The following is a 27,056-nucleotide window of genomic DNA, read 5'->3' as shown; positions in this document are numbered from 1 at the left end:
CTGTACAGAGAGATAAGTAATAAAATGTTAGAAATTAATTTTTAAAATATGATTCTATTGTAAAATTGTAACCCCTCTGTACAACACCTTAATAATAACAATAATATTAATTTTTTAAAAGATTCTACTAGTTTGAATGAAGTGACAATGATCTTGTTCTATTTAAAGTTCAAAGAACAAAATATAATTATTAAGTAATTTTGTACTTGCATTTAAAAACAATATACTACAAAATCTAGCATGCAAACTTACTAGAATTTAATTTCCAACTACATAATAAATCAAATTGAAACCATGTTACCTTTAGGAATAAATGTCAAAAGTATCAATCCCTGAATAAAGTTTCTAAAAGCCTTAATTTCATCTCTATTAAAGTTGTACAAATAATTTATTGATTTTCTTCCAGAAGAAAAAATGAGAAGAAATACAGTGTCAACTCAGCTAAGAGCCAACTTAATCAGAAGTTATAATTTTTGTATGCCAGAGATGTGATTTAAATTCTAGAAATTATTATGTCATGCTTAAAATAATTATTTATTTACACATCTGACTCGTTCACCAAGCAAAATATCATGCTTATTACATCATTACTCTTCAACTTTTCTGTATTGGGATCCTTTTTCCTCCATGGTGATTCAATGCCTATTTGAAAAACTGAACAGAAATGGACTTTGGAAACCTCTACAAATTCACCATCACCTTTAATTCAACAAGTAATGGCTGAAACATTAGGGAGGCTCACTGGGTTAGCACAAGATTAAAAGCTGTGAGATCAGACAGAATCCTTCCCCTTTGGGCTCTGTATTTAACTATTTGACACTGGCAAATTACTTGGAACTGGTAGGGCCTCAGTTTCCTCACCTTTAACACCCCCTTGGGTTGTGAGGATTAAAACAGAAAATGCCTAAATTGTGCCTCGCCTGTCTTAGGCAACAGGAACTATTACGATTGCGGCTGTTAGGGAGAGGAGAAACACATGGGTGAGTGAGGACTGAAATCAAGCAGGCAGCTGGCAAATGTCCACCTTCAAGTATGTGTTCTTTGGCCTCCACTGCACGAGAGATTTCAAACAAAAATCAAGACCCGGCTTTACTTGAACAACTAGAAGCTGCCACCATATTGAGCTTGTCGCCCGCAGGGAGGATTGGGAGCGTCTCATATTAAATAGGCATGTGTGCTCCAGTTCTCCACCACGCCCCACTGGAGCTGCCATGCTACACTCCGCTCACTTACTCCGGTGACAATAAGGGGCCTAGTAGGAGATACCATTTGTGCCTGCTGGTTTTGCCAAGAAAGAATAAGGCTCAGAGGCATGAAATGTAAATCTGCATGTGGTAGTTGAAGATAGAGTGCTACGTGGTAGAAAGCAGCTGGACTGGAGACATGAGTTGTAGTCCCAGGTTGACATTAACACCTGTGTGAACTCTGAGCTCTACGGGGGTCTGTTTCCTCATCTGTAAAATATATGTGCTGCTTGAGTCGAGTTTCGAAACACCAGGCAAATGAGTTCCTCCTCTAGGTTTCAGTTTCACCTGGGTTCTTAAAAAAAGAGGAAAAGAAAAAGATGCCAAATTAGTGGGTTACTAGAGTCTCACTGAATTAAAGTAAGGCTTCTTCCATGCCCTTGTGGAAAAAAAAATATCCAGAACACATAAGGTTGATGAAATACATTCAGAAGCTCAAATGCCAGGAAGAAGTTTAATATACACAGAGTAGTAATTTTGAAAGTGCCTCTCCTGTAGGGCTGGTCTTTTTTTTTTATTTTATTTTTTTATTGCCAGAGTAATGTATAGAGGGGCTACAGTTACATTCATCAGGTAGTATGTGCATAACTTCTTACGCATTGATATTCCTTCTCATGTTATTGTCCCCATTTACCTCCTCCCACCCCCTCACAATCATCTTGTTTTCTCCCCTTCCCTTTCCTATTTCAAATAAGCAAATAAACATATATATATATATATATATATAATATGCTAGGTAACACAGTCCAATACAGTAACAATATGGCAAAAAAGGGCAAAAAAAGAGAAGAGAAATAACAGTACATTAAGAACAACAATCACACAAGATAAAGTTCTTATTTTCATAACCTGGAGACCGTTTCATTTAGTCTCATCCTATATGACCTTATGTACCTAGGTTTTAAGCTATTGCAATCCTCTGCTAGAAGAGTCTTAGGTGTGTACTAATTATTACAAATGAGGAAACTATTGAGCCTATGTTCCTTTGGGTCTGGCTTACTTCACTTAATATGATTTTTTTCTAGGTCTTTCCGTTTCCTTACAAATGGGGCGATGCCATTCTTTCTGATGGCAGCATAGAATTCCATTGTGTATAAGTACCAGTCTTCTTGATCCAGTCTTCTACTGAGTGGCATCTGGGTTGGTTCCATACCTTTGCTATGGTAAATAGTGCTGCAATGAACATCATTGTGCTAGTATGTCCTTGTTTATGGATGTTTGGATAAATGAGGCTGACCTTATTTTATGCCATAGGTTTAACTGAATGAAGAGAACTATTTGTTCTCCTCTAAGTTTATTTTTTCAAAACAGTAAGTAATATTTTACTTATTAAATACTGTTCGAAAACTTTGCTCACCCATAGAATGCTATTTAAGTTACACCTTTTATTCATTTATAATTTGGCTTAGCTTCTTAACAGAACTCATTCTGCTTATATACTTAATAACATGTAACAACTTCTTTTCATTATTTTCCTTTCTTTTTTGGGGGGGTCATGGGGCTTGAACTCTGGGCCTGGGCATTGTCCCTGAACGCTTCAGTTCAAGACTATCACACTACCCCTTGAGCCACAGTGCCAATTCTGCTTTTCTGGTGGTTACTTGGAGATAAGAGTCTAACAGACGTTCCTGCCTGGACTGGTTATGAACTAATCCTAGATCTCAGAATCCTGAGTAGAGAAGATTATAGGCAAGAGCCACCAGAGCCCAGCGTTCATCTTAGAAATGTTTATCCAACTGAAGTTTTGCAAATCCCACAAGATAAAAGGGAACAAAACACATGGGACGCAAAATGCATCCCCAAAACTTTCAACCATGATAGGTAGCACTCTTAGCAATCATCACAGTTAAAAATAATATCAGACTTTAAAAAAAACTACCATATGCAATTCTCATATCCATGTGCCAACACTATTTCTAAAAGCAAGGCTATATACATAATCATGTGTGCTTTAAGGACAAAGCACTTACTGAGAAGAAAATCACTAGCCTGTCCCATCTTTACAGTACTTGATGAATCAATATGGTGCTAAGATTGCTAGATGATATAGTAATATGAGATCTTTCTGGCGTAAACTCTCCACTGTGACTTCAATGTCATTTTGAGTGTTTGGCTAAAACATCTTTCTGATATTCAGGATATCTGTTTGTAACTGTTGCTTCCAGTTCAAAAGAAATTGGGGGGGGGGTATTCTAGCAAACTTCATTATGTGCTGAAGTAGAAATCAACTAAGGTACATACATCATCTCATAGGGAAGATGTGTGTGTGTGTGTGTGTGTGTGTGTGTGTGTGTAATTGTTGAATAAACTATTAGACTCAGAGGTAGAAGTTATTTGGCACAATTCCTATAGGAGTACTGACAGCTCACTAGAGTCAGAATATGTTTTTGGAAGCAGTTTTATGTCCCGCAATACACTTAATGGGCCAAAATGTTCAATGCAAGACTGAAGGTTTGCAGTTAATGGCTGCTTTGTTCATTAGCATAAACAGAAAAATAGCTGTTTGGGTTCATCGATTATTGACCTAAATTTCATGAAAGACAGTTACTTTGCAAAGTCATTAGGCACTACATTAAATTCTAAAGCCACCATCAATAAGGACTAACATTTTCCCCTGTGCTTAAGAAGCTATTGGAGTGTGCTGTTTGCTCATGCTTGTAATCCTGCATTTGTACGCTGAGATCTGAAAATCAAAGTCTCCCAGACCCTGTCTCCTACAGGCATGGTATAAGTAGCATAGAATCAGCTATGAGACAAAGTAGCTTAACAAGAGTTTAAGACCCTGAGTTCAAACTCCACAGGAAAAGGAGAAGGGGAAGTAGGAGAGGGAGAGATTTTGTGGCCTTGTAAAGTGATTATTCATGGCATCTACACAGGACAATCCCAATGTTTACCTGTTATAAAACAATAAATAGCAATACATTTCCTTTGGTATATAAATAGACTCATTTGTCACGATAATACAGCTAGTCTCTGAAAAACATTAAACCAGATGGAGAAAATACATTTTTAAAGGAATTATACAAAGTATACTTTCCCATGTATTTTAGTCAAGTTATGTAGTGAATGCAAGTTTGTAAGTAAATAAAAAAATCTTTATAACAAGTAAACAATGGTAAGAAATAAACAAATATAATTAGAGTGGTCATTCTAGAACAAATGGATTGCTTGCAATATTGATGATGCTTTAAAATTGTGCCTACAGCAAAATTAAACCTAGAGAATTTAAATAACCACCACAAACATCTGAATTGCTAGCTGAATAAGGAATTAACTTAGTAAAAATGTTCAAATATGGATCTTTTCATTTCTAACTATATTAGATTTGCTTTGTGTTCCTTTAGAGCAGCTCATGGAGAGCAGAACATGATCTTAACAAGTTATCATACTCGCACTACAAACTAAATATAAAAATACAAAAGAATGGATGTTTATTCTAATCTCTTCATAAATAAAAATTGCGGAGAATTTATTTTGGGTTTGCTAACAGAAAATATACACACTTAAAAACAAATAATGTGAACCAAATTTCTCTAGTACAGGCAAGGTATCATGGTGTGTAGGAAAATATTTCAAGTAATAACTTTAAAACAATGGAAAAACTACTAATACTTTTATACACATATGTATTTGCTCCTAAAAGCAAATACTCTAAAACAAATTGTGTTTTAAAAACAAATGAACAAGACTGCACTCAATTCAAGCAGCGCTGTCAATTTCAGCTCCCAATATTTTAATAATTAGTGATAAAAGCACATTGAAATATTAATAAATGCAATGTATCAGGATTTTAAATTTTTGTAAATTGCGTTTGATTTCATTATCATTTACTATTAATGATTTGTGACACTACCAAATTAGATGTTTACTTATATAACAATTAATATCTATATTTTATATTAATTTATGTAAGTATATATTAACTGTATAATTATATAACCAAATTATTTGAGACTATTACATTTACTGAAAATAACAAATTGGCTTTTTTATGTAAAAAATGTATTTTTGAGACATGAACTCAGCTTTGGTAGAACTCAAACTTTAATTCTCCTGCTTCATCCTGCCCCACCATTCACTGATTTAACTCATGTTAAATCACACTGATATACAGTGCCAAATTAAAATTCAAAATTGCGGCCTTTTCAACTTAAAGGGCCCTGCAGGATTTTAACGCATTCACTGACTTTGAAAAACTGTTTACCTGTCTCATACTTAACTCCTTCATCTTCCCACCCACAGAGATTCATACATTAGGTCCTAGTAACTCATGCAGTCTCCTCTTATAGCAATATCTAGAAAAACTATTCTTTACCTTCAAGCTCTGACATCATTTTATAAATATAAAAGCACCAAGGAGACTATTACTCAATACCCAAACAAACTTTAAAGGATGTGAAAGCGTATTTAAGAAGAAACAACAAACCCACTCCACTGGACAAAATCACAATCTGTGGCTGAGAGGTGCAGTCATGTGTGGCCTGAGTGGCTTAGCTACAGAGTATGTAATAAAACAGCTAAGTTTGGATTGGAGACTCATTTTGCTTTACAGAAATGGAATGTAGCCTCAGGAGAGTCAAGACAGAGAATGACTCCAGAAATCAGAGACCAGGTCTTTGTGTAACTCCTCACTTCAACATAAACAGGCGAGCTCTAAATAGAAGAAGCCTGAAGGAAAAATTGCTCTCAAGATTGAAAGGGGAAGAAAATGGAAAGTGGCGAAGAAAAGAATTCATTGCACACAGTTGCAACAAAACATTGTCAGTAGCCTTTCCACGCTTCAAGCAGCCCTTTCGAAGGCAAGGAATGACTCCCGTCCTTCTTCAAAATCAGCCGAGTTTCATCCCGGCACAAAGTTTTAGCAACAACCACATTTCTCTCTCCTTTTATCCCTTCTAAAATAGTTTTAAAAATCATTTTGTCATGTCCATCTACCACCTGGTGATTTTACTGGTGTCGCTTCCTAACAAAGTTTTAAGTTTCTTAAAGGTAAATCATATTTTTTAAATGATTATATCTCTTGGAGACATAGCAACTAATGCCATATAAAATAAATTGATTTCAGCTGTACAACATTTTTTTTCCTATGAGGAAAGCTAAAACAAAATCATGGTTTGAGAGCAAATTTATTATATATTGAAATGGAGATGTTTATTTTAACTTTCACTTCTACAGTGCTAGTACATCTTTATCCCTATGTAAACTTAAACTTTAGAGACTAAAGATCCTTAATTGCATTTAAAACTTAACCTGAATCAAGAATTCAAACAATTATAGGGATGTTTTTGCAGTTTTTATTTTTAACTTTAGTTTCATTTACTCAAGGACATGAAGGAAGAACTCCAAGTCAAAATATGCAGATAAATCAAAAAATTCCAAAAAATTCCAAAAATATTATTTTCTCTCCTCTATGAGCCATTTTCTTTTGGGTAATTCTCAAAACTCTTTTCCATATTTGATATTCACTTTTAACAAAACTGAATATATTGCAACAAATATAAATTGCAGAGAGTATGTGTGTATTTATATACATATACATGCATTTTTAGATAATGTTATCTTAAGCATAATTTTTGTCGAGTATAATTTAAGTTTATTTTGGTTTAGCCTCAGAGATCCTTTCCTACACATTTTTGAGGGCTGGTCTATTCTGGTAAGTTTCCAAAATAAATTTTATGTTTTTCTTTTAAAATAGAACAATATCATATTGTGTAACTACCATGGGAACTGAAGGCATTTCTAGCGATCACAGTGAGTGATTAGCTTGATTTCATAGTGATAAATATATAGTTACCATTAAGAAAGGTAAGAATGAGTGAGATCACCCAGGCATCCTCAACTTCTCTCTCTTATTAGGCTGTGTTCACGTCCATGAATTTCATTCCTTCAATTCCCTATACCTGACATAGTAACAACCAAAGGTATCCTTTACTAGGAAAAGGCAAATAAGTGAAGAAAGGCAACCTAAGGCTTCGGTGTTTTCTTTGGTCCATCTATGCCTCATAGATTTTCCTATAAGCTAATGTAATCGAGAGTGGTACATAGCTCATGTAGAAATTCACTGCATGATGGAATGTGGTATATACACTGGCTAAATGCATTTCTGAACATGGAAGTATTATCTTCAATCGACATTTAACACTGCTTTTGTAACTTGATTATATGCTTTTAGGGTATATAATTTATTATGATCATTATACTTACTAAAGTACCACTTTGAAAGGGTAATATTTTCTTTTCTTTCTGAAAGGGGGAGAGATTGAAAAAATGTTTCCACTGAGGGTAAAATTGTATACAGTGCTGGGCAAAAACTTTTGCTTATAAATAATCTATGAAATCAATATTTGGTGCCTTTTGCAGTCATGAAAATTATTTCACAAAAGGAAAATAAGTTCCATTCATTCAATTTATTCATATGGTACTTGCTAAAATAAAAAGGAAAGCTTTTTCAGCATCATAAATAAACCTTTTAACCAGCAATTAAAAAAAAAACCCACAACCTCTAATGCTACATCATTACTTTCCTGAAAGTGGCACCCAGTTTTGTTCATATCCTGAGAGTATTTGGGTGTTATGAAGGAAGAGGTAAATGAACACAAAAGGAATCTATTACATTTTTCTTTGTATTCAAAGTATTCTTTTAATGCTGCTCTCAAGCAAATTTTCATTCTAAATGCCTTTGGTCTAAATTGACAGTTTTGAACTCTTTCCTAAAGTAATATTTGTCTCTTTAAACATCTCTCTAGCATTCCATTATGGGCACCTGCTGCTGATAATTACAGGTCTGTCTCCTAACCACTTCCTCTGCTTTATGTCAAGGCAAGACCCAGGCTGGTTGATTACAAACAACTATCAGTTAAAGACCATTGCATAGCTCTCCTCCATAATTACTCAGGGCGAGTTGGGGATATGTTTACTGAAGTATTAAGCAAGAAAGAAGCAGTTAGTTGTTATCTTTTCTTTGTTTGCTAGCAGTGTAACATAATCCATGATATATTTTTGTCACCTCAAAATGTCCTATGAAAAGATCTGATTCAATGATGCTTTATAATGACACATTTCACTAGACTATCTCCTAGCCTAAAAATCAAACTATTCCACTGAAAAGTTATAGATTATGACCCTCATCACCAAAATCTTCTAGACAATATTATAATGTATTCCCTCAAATATCTTCCAGATACTAACCAATTATAAGGAATGGACTAGTTTAATTCACATTCCCAAACAACCTTTCTTCATGACTGTGGGCCATTTTGTACTCCACCTACAGTCAAAGTTCCCTCAACTCACACTTAACTCTCACACCTGACTAGAGAATTGTATGCTATGGAGTGGAGAGAAATAACAATACTCTATAGATCAATTTATTGGTGCACCCCCACACACACCCCAACCCACACCAATCCCAATAGAAAATAAAATGTCATCCCCTATTTGGAAAGTCTGTTTATATTACCAGTATTCTATATGATAGAATTCTACAACTGAATGGTATTGCCTGAATTGTTGAGCCCTGAAAATCCCATCTGTGTTTTGGTACACTGACCAAACCAGTTATGGACTAACTGTGCTTACACTGTCTGACCATCAATTTGGTCGAGTTTATTTGTTTCACATACAACAAAATCAAGATTCTTCCTTATTTAATAGCCACAAATTATAGGATAGAAAAACAAAACAGAACAAGAAACTAGGAATTCATTTCTGAGGTTAAGGAAACTGGCCATTAATGTGTTAGCATTCTGTCAATCTGAGATAATCGTCTCAGATAATATCTGAGAAGAAAACCTTTTGGTTTGAAGATTCCATAGGTTGTTCTCCTTTCCTCTCCTCGTCACTTAGCTCGGGTGCTTTTGGGTGGGGCCTTTGGTAAGTCGAGGTAAAATGGGGGTACAATGGTAGAACAAAGCTATTAAATCATGGTGGGTGATCCAGAATTGTATACATGGGGGAAGGAGAAAAAGAGAGGGGGAGAGGGTAGGAGGGAGGGAGGGAATGAGAGAGAAGGAAGGGAGAGAGAGAGAGAACAAGCACAGTCATTCCTTTTAAGGGCACTGACCTCCTTCAATTCCTCCCACAAGCCCTCAATTCTTAAAGGCTCACCACCTCCCTATAGGAATGGGGCAGCCCCATGTACCTCTGGGGGACATTTCAGATTCAAATTACAGCAATTAGTATCTAACAGATGGTAACTACTCTCTCAGTCCATCTTACTTCCGCCTCAGTTTCCTGTGCTGCAGAGCCACCTCATTAGTTCCAGGAGTCCTCAAAGCATATGAGGAGGCCCTTAAATCCATGACCATGAGTTGTCAGAAAAAGTCCCTCTGAGATGTGTTACTCATGCATAAACAAAATATGCCTTCATCCAGTAGTCATTACTATCATTCAATCATACTGGATGATTCAATGGGATACTGGTCACAAGCCATGTGTCACATGCAGGAAATGCCAGCATGAACAGGGATCTGCCCCTCCTGGTGCTGCTGTGAGAGATGAAGAAGCTCAAGCTGAGGACCCAGGAAAAGAAGAGCAATCCTGTTGGTGGCTTTATAAAAGAATGGATGTCTAACCCAAGATGGAATATTGAATGGAAGTCAGTCAGAAAGAAGGAAAGAATATGAGAAGTAAAACAGGAAAAGCCTGACTCAGAACTGGTCATGACTGACATCCTGACTGGCTGGAATGCCCTGAAAGATGTCCACATAGGGCCACAACAAAACAAACTGCAGCCAATTTGAGAAAAGGATGTGTTCTGAAGACTAGAAGCATAAAGGAGAATCCAGAGAAGAAATAAGAGGGACTGAAACCAGCAATCTATTAGTCATATTAAGAAAGTTAGAATCTACGGTTAAAAGCAATGGTTTTGAGAAAAGTTTTGTTGGCGAAGCTTGGTAGATTTTCCTGCAGTCAGCGTGGAGGATAGAAGGATGTGAGGAAGTACGGAGAGAGGAAGGAACTTCTTTAGCCAGTCATTTGAGAAATATGGACACATCTGAAGTGTCCATCTTTTCTAATATAGCATCATAAAATATTCGAATACGTTTACAGTTTTGCTAATAAATCATTATAGAAGATTCTAAGAAATAAGTTCAATTTTCATTTGGACCACTTGACTTTGTGAGTTAGTCTTATTTTCTCTCAATAAAATAATCTCAAGTAACCATAATTTCCAAAACAAGAGATATTGTTTATATCAGTTCGAAAAAATAAAAAAGTGGCAAAGAAGTCACACAAATAACTTTCTAAGGAAGTTAAACATTTAGAACATAAACATTTTCATAAAATTGATTTCATTTTAGCAAAACATAAAAAAATTTATTTTAACAGAGTAAAGTTAATTTTGATTTCACTAAGAAACTAAAAAAGAAACAATCTAATTATACATATATACACATATATATATGTATATATATATGTGTATATATGTGTACACACACACACACACACACACACACACACACACATATATATGACTCCTGGAAATCATCCAAGAAACCTATAACAAAGTAAACTGCTAGATATAGCACAAAACTCCAAACAAGCTTTTTAATCTTCATTAAAAGTATTCTGGATTTTTTCTGTTGGTTCTTTGAATGAAATGAGATCCTGTAAAGATAAGAAACCTCCATAATTAGGTAGTCAGAGCCGAACTGTGGATTCCAGAGTTCCTTTTAGATTCTCCTTACAATATTCATTGCACAGAACTTGAAGGTTTGGGAAAAGGATGTGTTGAGTTTAAAATTTAAAAAAAAAAGATTAAACTTTGGTTCTGGACAATGAAAATTACAAATGAAATTGGTATGTCCTATGGGGTCATTTTGATATGATGAATAAATTGCCCTGTATATGTATTTAATGAATCTATTATGCTTGTGAATGGTGCACAATTGCATTGAGTTATAACTGTATGCCATTGTGTTTTTCCTACTAAGGTAACATATTTTGAAAAAAAGAATTTTTGTGTTTTGTCTAAAAAAAGTTTAAATCAATCATCTTTAAGGAATAGAAAAAGACAAAAGAATTACTAATATCATAGTACACACACACACACATACACACACACACACACACACACACACTCACCCCTCCCCTCACACAACAATGAATATTATTTGTTTGAGAGGTCTATTTTTCTTTTCCAATATTTTTCTAATTAAAGTTGTTAGATCAACTATATATTTCTCCTTTGGAATTATATTTTTGTTGATGTTTTTAAAAGCAAAACTATAGGCATTTTTTTCTTTCACTTTTTATGTAACTCAAATGATACATATGTCTGAGAAATTATAGAGTCCAGTTAGTATGCTCATTCATCTATCAAAAATGTTTCATTAAATGTAGTATATAACAGTCATTATGTACATATTTAATAAGATATACATATTTAACATTACAATTTGTACAACAAAACATGTAAAACTCTGGCCTTCGTTGAAAATTTTGGCTTTTTTTTCCCTTGGAAACAGTAAATGCTTTCTCATATTAAAAGTAATGCTATGAATAATTAAGGATACTATTTACTCTTTCTTTTAAAAAAGTTTTAATATTAGATATTTGATAATTATTTTTCCCGAATCTTTATATTTAATAAGTGTTGTGAATGTATAATGGGGAAATGTGCTTGTTACCTAGTAGGTGAGAACAGCTATTGCAGTTAGAACTTATTCTAGATATAGAACATGGCTCAGAAGTAAACATTTCAGGGGCCGGGAGTTTGGCCTAGTGGTAGAGTGCTTGCCTAGCATGCACGAAGACCCGGGTTCAATTCCTCGGTACCACATACATAGAAAAAAGCTGGAGGTGGTGCTGAGGCTCAAGTGGTAGAGTGTTAGCCTTGAGAAAAGTCCAAGGACAGTGCTCAGGCCCTGAGCAAAAGCCCGGGACTGGCAAAAAAAAAAAAAAAAGAAGTAAACATTTCAGCTAAACTCACTTGTCTGTAAAAGTGAAACAAATACGCTGGCTTTCTAGAGAATATTAATGTTCAGTTTTCAAAGTGGGCATGAGAAGTCTAACTTTAAGATCTACCCTTCTTTCAAAATATTATCGTGAACTTTCAGTACAATGTCTAGTTCAGAAGATCTCTTTCCACATGAAGTGTGTCCACTTGCAATCTTCTCGCTCTTGTCACACACCCTACGATTTTTATAGGAATTCACTTCTGTACTTGAAGTACTATGGCAGCAATTATAAGTACTAATGTGTGCCAGTACCGGTGCCAGAAACCATCCTCAGTCCTTCAGTTTGGATTAACCTATTAATCTGACCAGCTCTGTGACATAAATGTTGTGATTATTTTTATCTCTGTTCCCAAATGGGACGTGACACTAAGCGATTTGAAGCCTGATTGAATGGCAGACCACAGGATTTCCAGATGGGCAATAGTTGTCCCTGGATTTCTCTTGGTCACATACATAACTTTTTCTTGGGAGAATTTCAATACATTGCTTGTATTCTGTATTATAAAATTACCAGATCCCAAACCATATGGGCTCGCACGCACAAACACATACAGAAGATATCTGATTTTCGTTCAGCAGATAGGAAAAGTTAAATGGGTAAGCAAAGAGAGAAAATGTTAGTTCAGAAAACGAGAGAGAAAATCACTCAATTTTCTGACCAGTCATAATACATTAAAGAGCAGACATCATTACAGACTATCTTAAGCAATTTTTTATAAACCTCATAAGCAAATTCACATGAGGACAAAAACTAAATGTTGTTTTACTCAAATTTTTAAAAAGGCTCTTCATACAAATAAAGGAACACTTGTCAAGTGACCCAAGAAAGTGTCAATATATTGTATTTCACACAATTTTTTCCTTAAAAGCTACTTGAACCTCTAATGTAATGATCATCCTATTTCAATCAATCCAGTGTCATCTTACTCTTTTCAACATAATTCAATTTCATAATACTAGTTCATAGATGTATATAAGTCTGTTAGGTGGTCAGATACAAAGACAGTCTTTCTTTTTTTCATCTTGGTAGGGAATTAAACTTTATGCAATACAAAGGAAAAATGTACAGAAAATAGTCACTCTAAAAAGATACTTTGCATAAAGAACAACAGTCACTCAAGATAAAGTTCGTCTCCATATTTTAGAGATCTTTTTCTCTAGTCTCATCCTATATGACCTTATATATCTAGGTTTTGTTAATCTCATATTAGTACTGTATCTGACTTTGTTACTTGGTACATTGTATACACATTTATTTGTTTATTTGAAATAGGAAAGGGAAGGAGGGAAAACAAGATATTGGGAGGGGCTTCAGGGAGGGAAATGGAGACAAAAACTTGAGAAGGGGTCTCAATGTGTGAGAAGTAATGCACACACTATCTGGTGAATGTAACTGTAACCTCTCTATATATTACCTCGGCAATAAAAAATAAAATAAGATATTTTAGCCTGAAAATAATAAAGTACAATCAAATCTTACTGATTTATTTATATTTCTCTCTATTAATAATGTTTGAGCTACACACTAAAGATGAGATTATTCAACAAGTAACCCCTATAATAGGTTACTAAATAGGGTTTGGGTTAATAACCGAATTGCAGAATCCAGGTCCACGCAATCTCCCAATTCATCCCAAACAGGCACTTACGTGAACTCACACGAATGAAAACAGTCAGCACCACCAAATAATACTTTTTTAATGTTACTAAGAACTGTTTTTTATAAAGACATAATGGCAAAAAAAAAAAATTAGGCTGGGAGTTTGGCCTAGTGGTAGAAAGCTTGCCTAGCATGCATGAAGACCGGGATTTGATTCCTTGATATCACACACATAGAAAAAAGTCAGAAATTATGCTATGGCTCAAGTGGTAGAGCTCTAGCCTTGAGAAAGTCTTAAGGACAGCACTCAGGCCCTGAGTTCAAGGCCCAGGACTGGCAACAAAAAAAGGGAATTCTGTCACGCCATTATGAATAAAGAGTAAGATCTTCCTCTTTAATTATTGTTTATCTTCAAGAACAGAACTTTCACAACTTGGAGGGGAGACATTGTAGAGGGTAGGGAAAGTGGGAGATAAATGGAGTAACAATGTTTGACAAGAAAGGTAATCACTATCTTACATATGTTACTATACCCCCTGCACACCATCTTGACAATAAAATTAAATGAAAAAAAAGAATCGAGCTGTGTGAGATTTTATTGTTTTAATCATGTAGGAAGAACAGGCACTTACAATTTTAAATAAAAACAAAGAAGGAAAAGGAGACATATCTGGTTAGACAACTGAATGTAATTTTTTTTTTATTTTGTGGTTAGCTGGAGATAAGCATCTCATGGACTTTCCTGTCCTTGCTGTCTTTGAACTTCTGCCGTCAGATCTCAGCCTCCTGCATATTATAGGATTACAGGTATGTGCCACCAACCTGTACCCAGATGATGGCATAAATTCTAAGAGTGTGGTAAGAATTCACGTGATCACTGTAAAAGTGCTCACAGAGCTTCTGCACAGCTTTTGGGGTCAGAATGCTGACTGAGGACTCCATTGGATACTTGTACTAATGGCCTGGTAATGAGAGAGGAGAGGTGGGAGGGAGTTTCTCCTATGGCTTCATAGTAGAGTGAGAAAGACAGCCACTGATTAATTACTACCCTACTCACCCATTAGATTACTGAGCAACCTTGTTGGTCTCCACAATGTTTTCCTAGTCATTGGCTTGGAAAGTCAGATGACTTATAAGAGATTCTGGGATTCTAATATAATTTGCCATAAAAACCCATCTTACAGATGATTGAAAATGTTGATTGCTAACATATAGCAACAGTAGAAAAATAGAATGTGAAGAAGGAGTCTAATAAGGTCATGTCAACCCAGAATTCTATTCCACACTGCACTAATACAACCTATAGCTTTCAAAAATAGCATTGTAGCAATCGCCTTACCATCTTAACACATATTATGTCATACCTGAGTTTTTATTTGTTTTCTTTGTCTTCTCTATTTATAGACCTAGCAGAGTCTAAGGAAGGGGAGGGAGCTTCCTGTAGTTTTGAAAAATATGGAAAAATTAATATTGCAGCAAATTAAAAACATTAATAACCACAACAAAACCCTTTTCCTTTAGTATGTATCTGGAAGTATCTCATGTGAGTATCAGTTTTAATGAAAAAACTCTGAAAGTCAAGCCTAAGTTCTACCATATGACTCTTCTCAAAGGCTCCTTTTTAAAAACCCTCACTTCCATGTATTATCTTGTTCTATAGGCTGTTACTTTTGTTTCATCACAAATCTCTGCCTATTTATTAGCAGCCTTGTAACTACTATCAGATGACATTTGTTTTACTTAGTGTACCTAGTTTTACAAAAAAATTATAGAACTGCTATTACTGCATTATATGGGGTAAAAAATCCCTGGGTCCATTTAGCTGACACTGCATCAGCTGCTATTTAAACTGGGCTTAGCTAATGGACTTTTAATGTCAGCGGGGTTATGTGCAGTTACTGGCTATTAGCAGAAATGGCTCCTTTCTATAAAAATCACTTCTCCTCAATGTGTTGTTTGAACATTCCTTTCTCTAATTTAGTGACTGTTGTTGAATGCAAAACAAACTCAAGGACTTGGGAGTCTGCTGTTATCTTTGAGACCCTTTTTTTAACCTTGCAATTCAGCATTAAACAGGCAACCTCTCCCATTAACATTTAAGACTTGCAATCACAAAACTTTGTGAAGAATTATTGTTTACTTTGACATGCTTAACAGCATACTAAGTATACTGCTAGGAAAACCCCATGTGATCAATGAAGAAGAATCAATGTGTGATAGTTTCTAAAACAGCTGTACAAATCTTAGAATTTACTTGCATACTTTAAAGGAAGCCCTAGTTCAAAAATGCCAAATGATCGGAAAGCAAATGACAAAAGCCACAATCTATATGCTTAATGGCCCATCACATAAATAGTTACACATTCCCATCATCATGATGGTGAATAGAAACAAAGAGACACATCACCAACTTATGAATTCTGTAGAATCTTTCACTAGCAATCAACTCTTCCTCTTCTCAATTAACTTCCTTTGTCACTTTAAATAAAGGATATCATGGATAATCCTGGAAATAAAGCCACCAATGTGGTAACTGAAGGAGTCAAGAGGTGAAAAAGAAATCAAACCTTATTCCATTTGATTAAAAGGTTAAAACAAATCATCACTGAATTCTGGTCAAGAAGAATGACACAGTAGATGTCTCTGATCACAGCACACAGGAGGTATCTACTGGAAGTCACTTACCATGACAAAGCTGACCCTAGGTCCTAGAGAACATGAAGAAAGAAAGGGTTCTAGAGTATTTTACCCCTGCTTTCCTGAACGTGGATGTTCTTCTCTGGCCAATGAATTACAGTTGACCAAAGGACTAAAGGAAAATAACTGTAGTTGCTTCCCTCTACTTCTCCTTCACTTCCTTTATTCACTGGAATAAGCCAGTGAACCTGGAGCTTAGTTAGATAACATGACAAAACTTCTGTCTCTCAGATAAGCCACACTTAATGAATATAGACATCTCTCTTCTGCACATGAGGGTGAGGCAATTTTTTTTTTTTGCTTAAAGTAAGATGTAATTTTTCACTGGGAAACCAGTGATTAAATCTGATTCCCTTGTCTACAATTACCTTCATGAATTTGTTATAAATGGAATTCATTTGTGTTCTGAGGCTATTACTAAGTCTGAAAATGAACTGTTTCTCCTAAAACAAGAAAAGTTACACCACACAGACAAACACACACACACACACACACACACAAATGCGTGCACATGTACAGATGTTACAAGCAAATATATTCCAAAAGGGAATTATTAAAATGTATTTTATACTCCTTGTGATTCTTTATCTCATTAAGAATGTGCCTAACATTTCCCTAGAAAATAATTTTATAGTTATTTAATCGAATATGTCTTTCTCATGATCACCATTTTGAATAACTCCTGTAAAATGATTCCCATCCTCTTGCTTCATGAAATAGCTATCCAATGTGATCACATTTTTAGCCATTTTTTCTGTTTTGCATGTCATAAGTAAACTATACTTTTTCATTCATATATAAAAGTGATTATTTTAACTTAATTCATAATATGTATGCTCTTACACAAAGTCCAAGCATAGACTTTGAATGATACCATGTATTTTTTATGCATCTTAATTTTATTATGGATAAATTCCACTTAAAGTAAACCTTTGAGGAAGAGGGACTATTGTTCCTAAAACTCCCAGGTAATCTTAACAGAATTCAATTCCTTATATGCAGTTTGGTTTTAAGATACAGCGGTACTGTTGTTATTAAAGACAATCTTTAGCAGAGTAGCTGGGGAATTGTCAGGACATTTTTTAATGATCATTGAATGATATTAGTATGGCCACTGATTTAATTCTACATTTCTTACAGGAAATGTACATCTGGCCAAAGTAGACTTTTTTTTTAATCCAGACTTAATTACTTTTACAAATGTGGTCTTGTGAAATGCATCCTAAATAGACATGTTATGCTAATTGCAGTAAATGTAAACCAAGACACTATTTAGATGACAGTTCTATGTCAAAGGCCTGTTGACTAATATGACCAACATTCAGCTGAGATCTCTCTGTTGAATAACACAGATAATGACTCGGGTGGGCGTGTCTGGTTTTCCCCAGTTTCTGAGAATGACTGAAATGAATGGTTTTGCACCAGGACACAGGCCCTGTGGGAGAGAAGATTGTGATACAATTGCTGGAGTGGACTGAGTGCCTATCAGCTTCTTTCGATCTTCAAACTGGGATTCTTAACATATTTTCAAGTTTATAATCTTTCCCTGGCTTACGGGGATCTAGAATAATGATAGAAAGTTGTGGGAGAAAATGATAGGTAGCCTAATTACTGCTCTATTTAGAATGATTTCAAGATTGTTAGGCACTAAACATGATGGCCTCCACTGCATGGTTATAATGTATATGTTGGTAAACTCCACATTCAAATGAAGATACAATATATTATTTACTCTTTACCCCAAACTAAATTCCCATTTGACTACATATCACAAAGACCCAATTCTCTAAGAGACATTACCACTATTTACTTTCCAATCTTAGCAATCATAATGTTTTGTTGTGGCAGTAATTTAGGCTTTTGTTTGTTTGGGATTAAAAGTAACACAGGTCTTTGAAAACCATGTACAACAAAAGTTGTGATAGCTATCATCTTAGTTTCTATAACAGTGTTGCCATTTCTTAAGGAAAACTTTTGAACTAGCCATTAAAAAGATGTTTTAGGTGCTTGAAGTTGCAGAAATAGATAAGAATGTAAATAGAAAGAAGTATCTGACAAATTCATAAACTAACTCAAATTATAGAGAACACACCAGTCCAAAATCAATTATTTTTTCTCGTCTGGAATTTAACTGGATATAACTACACCATCTACTCTAATACATTGCAATTTTACTGTGTAAGAACATGCATATTATGAATTAATTCAAAATATCTGTGAATGCCATATTTGTAAATTAATCATTTATATTATTACACATGCTAGTTTCCTTGAGTTCTGGAGGGAAAAAAAGTATTTTTCTCCTAAGATCTATTTTTCTTTATAATTCAACTAAAATTACTCTCACAATCCATTTTAATATGGAAACATCTATTTATTTTTATTGGAGAGAAATGTTCATCCATAAGGTTTTTCTTCTAAATAGAAAAAAAAACTATGAGGACAATGTATTATAGTTAAATTCAGGCAGTCCATGATTAAGTAATCAATTAAGACATTGACTAAAAATGAAAAATGTTAGCAATCATCAATAAACTTGTTAAATGGGCTGAGGAAATTTCTCTCTAGTCTCCTTAGAAGAAGAAATAATATGTATATGCCTACAGGAGGCATTTTATAATTCTTATAATTGCTGAGAAATGAAACTAGCTGTAGAAGCCCCATGACAAAATGATTAATGAAGGTACGCTGACCCCCTCCCCATCCTTACAACATTTTCAGATAAATAATGCTTACAACTCTGGAGCTAAATCTGACTAACCAACATCATGCGCTCAAATGCTTGTTCTAAGGCCTATCCTTTAAAATAAGAACTCTTCTCCCTCTCTCCTTTCTTTGCCATGGTGGCAATGAGATGTGGTCTGCTGTTTCATGGAAAGAGAGTGTACCCCAAATGCTGGAGTGTTCACACATGACATTTCACCTGGGCACTACAGCGCATTTGTGAGTCTCTCTGGGCAGAGGATTAGGTATGTCCTAGGTATCTAGAACAGCTGGTACATTCTTGCATGTATTTCAACTTGTATCCTACAGTCCGGAAAGTGAAGTGCAGAATGACAAATTACACTGTAACTTCATTAAGAAACTTCTGAAGAAGACTTCTCAAATCAAAACTCAATCTTCCTTTAATATTTGCAATATAATACACATGCATGATGTTCAATGGAAAGGCACAGACTCTCTGATTCTTCCAAACAGGTAGAGCAAATAGACAAATGTTTATTCCTTGTGATACTCCCATCCTGTTAGCTCACCAAACTATAAAATGTTTCTATTAAAATCTCCATAAATCTGGATATTAAAAAAGTACTTGCAACAACCGTCACTGGATTTCATTTTAGAAACTCGGGGGAAAGGAAACATTTGTATTTCACTATTGTATTGCACTAATAACACTTCAAAGAAGTATCATTTAAAAATGGCACTGAGTTTTTGTCAAAGATTTCTAAACTGATTAATACTGGGACAATCTCCACATAGTCAACCCTTGTTGGGGACCCAGTGTGGGGTCAGAGTGACCTTGGACCTGCACAGCTGAGTACACAAGGAAATAAACTATTAGCATGATTTTGGGCTATGCTAACTGCTTCTTGTTTAACATATGAATGCAACCCCTGGCAGTTTCCTGTTTTTAAGAAAAAGTATTTAAGATTGGAACTGAAAAATAAACTGGGCTACAGTCTTAAGCTCACAGCCCTAGGCTATAGTCTTAAGCTTGCCTTAGGCTACATTCTTGAGCTACTGACTTGAGCTGTAGACCTCTGGACCCCATCTGTTTGCTTCTTGTGTTCTTTTCCAAGTCCTCACCCCCTAAATCAGGAATTCTGGTTCACTGCCAGCTGGCTCCAGCAATCCTTCACCAATATATACACCATAATAATTATCCTTATAGAACCTATACTATGCATCGTTTTCAATTTATATGTATGGAAACTGAGGCACAGAGAGATAAAGTAATTGATCCATCCTCACAAAGCTAATGGGAATTGAAAGAAGAAATTATGAGCCATTGGTATTCTTTGTACTAATGGATAGAGTGGGAGGAATAGTACTAAAAATAGCATTAAAAGCCCTTCTTTGAATGTGCCTCTCCAATACTAGGTAAGATAAATAGAAGACAGATGGATGGACAATAAATATAGATTGCATATAAGCATATACATATGTAGAGAAAGAGGGGATATATAGAATATATATAATCTAATCCTATTTTCAACAATGTAAATTACCTACCATTGTAGGCACAATGCAAATATAGTTTCAGGAAAATCTCACATGGTATAATTCTGCCACTCTGGAGCCAGAGGCAGGAGGAGGGTCTAGAGTATAAAGCCAGTCCATCCTACATTCGTAGAAAACCATCTATACTTCCCCAAACTCCCGCTCTCATCACCAAAAGGAAAAAGAAAGAAAAACTAAAGCAAAGTTCACTCTCAACTAAATCACTTCTATCTAGAGAATTCACAACCCTCTCCCATTACATCAAAACTCCTGGCCTGGCCTGAATCCAGAAAGTACCACCACTCGTGCCCATATTTAGATTTCAGAAAGTGAGTTATGCTATATGTATTTGCAAGCCTGTCTTCTCAAGGAGGAGGCTGTCTCCTTGAAGCCTAATACAGAGCACAGGATCTGGGACACAGAATGAGAGTACAATAATTGTTCTTTGAATGCTTTCTTCCAATAGTATACTGTACCCATGAGATCCTCTGTTTCCAATTGGTACAAAGATAGGAGCAGGTTTATTTTTAAGTGCCACGGATGCAAAAGTCAACTAAAAAAAGATTTAGGCTGAAACTGCAAGGCAGGACCCTGGCATTTGCTCAATCTTTATCCCCACTGGTTTTATTCCTTCTCTTCCTTCCAGAAGTAGCTGCAACCTGCATGGTTAATGTTTCTTCTGAGAGTTACTCCCTCTGCTGCTCCAGCAAAGCCATGACTTAAATCAGAAATAGTGCTAAATGCAGTTAAGGACTAATAGAGCATCTCTCGCTGCTGTTGCACTAATTGGAGAATGCAGCATACATTAGAGGATGGTTGTATTTAAGTTTCAACAATAAATCCTAAATAAGCTAAAAGTGTCTGCCTACTGGAGCTCATGTCTTTTCCACATCCTTAGGGAGTTTGCTTAAAATAGATCAGGACTGTAATCACTATGAATTCTGATCACAGACAGTTCCCAAAGTGCAATAGGAGACAAGCAGGATGCAGTCTTGTTTAACTCTGAACCCACCCAGCATACAGCAGGTCACAGTGTTCAGAAATGCCTGTTATAATCAATGATCTTTGTGTTGTTAGTTATCTGCGTGTTTGTTGTTTTTTTATTTGTTTTGTTTTAAAGTTCTTGCTTCATAGCCCAGGCCGACCTTGAATTTGAGACTTGCCTGTCTCAGCCTCTGAAGTGCTGGTGTTATGTGTACATTATCATACCTGGCCATGATTCTTCCTTTTGTGCACTTGCTTGCAAAGTTTGTCCACTGCAGACTTTTAGCCATTCTCTAAGTTTGAACGTAAACACCATTTTTCTGAACCAGTATGTATTTGCCTACTTTTTCCTTATTGCACATTTGGTGGTCTCATAAATTTGTCTTTATCATGGAAATATATATGATACAATTAGAATGAAATTCAGTTGTCCACAATGACAATGATATCTGTAAAACACCAGCATGCCTAAAGGCATGGGAATTCTTTTTACCATATTCTAGGCAAGGCTGTGTTATTTGTTTGTTTTAAAACAACTATTAATTAATTTAAGATCATAGAGAATTCTCTCAAGTCTGACTAGTCATCAGTGACTTTCAGTTCTGTTCTAGGAGGTGTTAACACTCATAACACTAGTTGGTGCTAGATAATCAGAATATCAATGCTCTGTAAACCAGATAGAATATATTAATCAACAGGAGGCACAATTTCAGAAGCAAACTGATCAAGGCCACACACACACACACACACACACACACACACACACACACACGCACGCACGCACGCACATACAGGCACACACATAAGCTCCCTGCCTTCAGTAGTGAAATCTTTCATTCTTGGAACTCAGAAGCATCACAAACTCCCTGGAGCTAGGAGTTCCCTGCAATCCGGAATGAAACAATTAGAGCACAGCCAGAAAGGAGAAAGTTGTTGCCTAAAGCTTACAGAATTTCCCAAGGATCTCTTTAAAATGACTGCTGCCTGTCTTTAAAGCAGTTACAAAACTCAGTACACTCATAAAAAAAAAAAGTACACATTCTGGATTTCTATCTTAAATATCATAGGTTTTCCCCCTTACTTATCACTGAAGGGGCATCTATTTTCAAATATCACATTCTTCCATCCTTCTCCAAAATAAATTTTTAAAGCCTCGTTCACATTATAAGGTGGTACAAGGAACTTTCCTATCTTAATTGCATATGTATTTCCATTCATAAAAACAGTCCTCTGGGGTTGGATGAGTTCTCTTCAAAACAAGGAAATGACACCTTGAGGTTATAGGTGAGAGTTGGCTCTGTTGCAAGGTGAGGACAAAGAGACATGGAGGACTTGAGTCATTATCAGAAAAATTAATGATGGAAGAGGATAGTGTTAGCAGTGTTTCAGTAGGAAACAGGCCTGGATAATGGATAGTAGAGATGATGATGGCAGTTAATATTGGAGTTTGGCGCTTTCCACATTTGATATCTCCCAGACAATACAGGAACATGGGCAATAACAAAGAAGAAGGTCACAGAATACTGAATTCTGCAGGCAATATGAGGTTTTGTGTGTGTTGGTATTGGGATTTGAATTCAGGGCCTGGGTACTGTCCCTTAGCTTTATAATCTCAAGGAGGTGCTCTAACTTCTGAGCCACAGCTCCACCTCCTGCTTTTTGGTGGTTATTTGTAAGATTCTTGAGGACTTTTCTTGCCTAGGCTAGGTTCAAATCATGATCCTCTGAGCAGCCTGGGATATAGCCACTGGCACTTTACTCAAACCATAGGATTTAAACAACAACAACAACAAAAATCTGATTCATCCAGAACTAGAGGAACTAAATGGTAGATGGAAAAGAGCTGTAGTGAAATGCACACTACCAACGAATGAGTTTTCTTTCTCCACTTAAGATCAGAATCAATCCTTGCCTGGTCTACAAGAAGGGAAATAAAAAGATGCAAGCAGCTCTCATTCCCTGCGTTTGAGTGCTTTTTCTTTTCATCTCTTTTCCCTTCTTCTTTCAATATTAATCCACTTACATTCCCCAGTTTGATTATCTTTATCGATCCTTTTTTGTTTTCGACCCAGTCTATTTAATTTGGCTGTTGTAGGCTCTCAGCAGGACTCTTATCTCCTTTTGGTATCTTTGGGGGACTTTAACTTGTTCTTTCCTAAACAGTTCCCTCTTGGTCGTCCCACCCCGGCCCCCCCTCCCCCACGGTTTCAGTCTTTTCCCCCACCCCTCCTACTCTGGTAGCTTAGTCTTCCGGGAGCTCAATCTCAGCTGGAGAATTCAGCAGGGAGTCGCGAGGCTGATTCCAGAACTAAGCATCAGGTTGCTCACTTAGGATTCCAAACGTCCACCTTTGGGCATCCACAGCCGACTCTCGGAGAACTTCTTACCAATTGCAAGAAACCTACAGCCTTCCCCCATCCCCAATGTGGAGACTGCCTTGCAAAATGGGCAGAGAGATGAACTAGGAGATGTGCCCAAGAAAACCAGAGCAGAACCTCGGGGACCACAGACATCTGGGGAGAAAGGAAGGGAGGATTTATGAGCTGGGCCACTTAGCAGGGCAACAGGGAAATTCACCCCCGGGGATGTCGCTATCTTGAATTCACAAACCTTTGCGAATCGCTGACTTCTCCACCCCACCATGCTCATCAGGCCTCAGAGCTCCCACCAAACGCCTTTCAGGCCCCCGGGGCTCCCCCAGATCACTAAGGGACAGACACATCGGCCGCCCAGTGTCCCTCGGGAAGTTGGGGCCACCACGCGTCTAACCCAACCCTCCAGATCTGAGAAGGTATGGTAGGAGTGTGTGTGGAGAGATCCCTGCGTGGCCTCTTGCTCGAGTCCCTTACCAGATCCCCGCCCCACCCTCGGAAAGGCTCCCTCTCCCTCCATAGCCAGCCAGAAGATCCAGGTGAGAGCTCCACTCCGCCTGCGTCCCCGGGGACCCGAGACAGACCCAGGGGAGGACAGCCCTGACCCCTTCTCATCTCACCAGGCCCCAAAGGCTGGCTACAGCCTCCACCACTTCCAGCTCCCACCCCGGCGTCATGTCAATCCTCAACTCCGGCCCGTGTCCTCCCGGGCTGGCCTTGTCCACCGCGCGTCTCGCGGACATGTCAGCGGTCTCCCCAGCCTAGCCACGCGGGGGGGGGGGGGAATGGGGTGCAGATTTGGTGTGACCCAGCAGCCGCTCTCCTCAGAGCCTGTGGGATTTAAGTTTCTCTGTCCGGTGGTGCAAGGAGGGGGACACGGAGAGGGTGAGAATGGACACGGCGTGCCCGGGCCCGGACCCCCCCCCACTCCTGGCTGGGAGCGTGGGTCCGGGTGGGCGAGGTACGGGCTTCTGCCCACAAGGGCCTGGGCCACTCGGGTGGGTGCTGGCGGGGAATGGGCCCAGTCCTCCGGGAAGGGCTGGCAAGCCCCCCCCCCCCGTGACCTCACTGCACGCGCCCCGCGCGTCGGGGCGCCTGCACGGGTGTCCCCAAACCTCCGCGTGGACAACGGCGGAGCCCAAAGTGCAAGAGACACCCACACACACACACCCCAACCGCAACCCCAATCCCACCACCCCAGCCATCTGCACAGAGACGGACACGCGTCCACGCTCCGCGCGGCCCCTGCGTCCTGGCCCACAGATGGAAAATCCTAAAGCGTCCACGCTTGTGGACGAGTTGGAAAAGTGGCGTGGAAAGTGGTTTCCCGCGGGCAGAGCCGGGGAAGCCTGGAGAAGTGAGGATGGAGGAGGAGGAGGAGGAGGGGAGGGAAGGACGGAACCAAGAGAAGTCGCCGCGCAGCCCGGCGCCCGCGGCCGCGTCCTTACCTTGGGCGGCGGAGCCGGTGCCGCTGGCGCTGAGCAGGGCCAGGGCCGGGAGCACGAGCGTCTGCAGCAAGTATCCGAGCCCCAGCCCGCAGCGGGCCGCCGTGGCCCGCAGTCCTCTCCGCATACTGGACGGGTGGAGGGGTGCCCGGCGCGGTGGGGGCCCGGAGAAAGGCGAAGCCTCAGCGGGGTGGGGTGGAGTGGATGGGAGGCAACAGCAGCCGCAGCCGAATCCGCGCCCGGGCCGAAGCAGTCCGGAGGAATGGCCACCCGCGAGCGCGCCACACACTCCACTTTCTCCCGGGGCAAGGCCCCCCACCCCGACCCCGGAGACGGCGGCGATGGAGAGTTGGCGGCCGAGGGTTCTCCGTCTCTCCCCGGCGGCTTGGTGCCTTGGAACTGACGGTCTGATCGTCGTCGCCCGCCCCGGGGCGGCTGGGGTTCCCCCCACCCCGACTTCGGGGGAAAAGTCCAGGCAGGCGCGAGGCGGCCGCCGCCGCCGCCAGCCGAGCGCCGAGTGCTCGCCGGGTCCCGGCGCCCGCGCGGAACGCACGCAGCCACCGCGCCGCCGGGGGGCGGGGAGTGGGCGGGGGAGGGGGCGGCGGGACGCGGCTTCGATCTCCAATCTCCACGCGGCGCCCTGGGACGCAGAGATGCCAAAGGGGGCCAAGGACAGTCCGCTCCCCGAGCGGGGCGCACGCACGCACGCCCGCACGCACGCACGCCCGCCGAGGTGCCCAACTCTGGCTTGAGGAGGGGTGGTGGTGGTGGCAGTGGGGAGGACGGGGTGGGAGCGGGGGCGCCGAGCGGCGGCGGGAGCGCGCGCCCACCTTATGTAAGCTCAGGATGGAGCCAGAGCGTTGTCGGATGCTGAAGCTGGCCGTTGGTGTTCCTCACTTCCAGCCGTGGCGACAGACACCACCGAAGGAAGAGATGGCTGCTTCGGCGCCGGAGAGCGCGCCTGCCTCCCGCGGGGAGCCAGACTGGACTGGCGAGCGCTCCGCTGGCCACTTGGCTGTGACCAGTAAGCGCTCAGCCCCGCCGCCGCCTGCCAGCTTCACCGAGCGGGCAAAGCCGGAGCCAGATTTCCCTGAGACTGGCCTCTCGCTCTAGGACTTCATGGCTTTTTAATTTAATTTTTTTTTTAAATTGATTCAGCCTAGTGGATTCGAACTTGTCCCCCCCCTCCCTCAGTAATGGGGAAGAAGGCACGGTGCTTTGCCTTCAGGGTCCCAGTGCACTATGTGGGTTGGCCGCCGCCGCCGCGATCAGACTGTTTTCCTAGCTTTGCGAGTCGGTGTGTGACCTTCTTTGCAAATGGAACGGGAACCCAAGCGATGAGAGAAAGAAAACTCCTCTCTTCCACAGGGCATTCTTAGCGTGCGTCTCGGTGTGGCTGGCTGAGGTGGAGTATGTCAAGGTATTGACGCAAAACAGGAGGAGAAATGCTTCCAGGAAAAAAAAATAAAAATAAAAAAGGAAAGCAGAATAAAATTTATAGAGACCCAAAGTACTGTTGGAACATCTGACAT

General features: G+C 39.0%; 1 protein-coding gene across 2 annotated transcripts in view; it reads right to left on the bottom strand.

Moving 5' to 3' along the window:
* Unc5c (unc-5 netrin receptor C) overlaps positions 1-26,022 on the bottom strand; it is a 310,807-nt gene extending 284,785 nt beyond the window's left edge. For both annotated transcript variants that reach the window (XM_090356786.1, XM_090356787.1), the window contains exon 1: positions 25,528-26,022. In XM_090356786.1, coding sequence (XP_090212912.1) covers positions 25,528-25,651 — 124 coding nt within the window. In that variant the 5' untranslated portion in view covers positions 25,652-26,022. The remainder of the gene's footprint in view (positions 1-25,527) is intronic.
* Positions 26,023-27,056: the final 1,034 nt, after the last annotated feature.

This window comes from Megascapheus bottae, chromosome 23 (genome assembly GCF_031878675.1).
Source record: "Megascapheus bottae isolate mThoBot1 chromosome 23, mThoBot2.hap1, whole genome shotgun sequence".
NCBI lineage: Eukaryota > Metazoa > Chordata > Mammalia > Rodentia > Geomyidae > Megascapheus > Megascapheus bottae.
The sequence above is the reverse complement of the archived record's forward strand: the minus strand, read 5'-3'. Positions and strand labels throughout refer to the sequence as shown.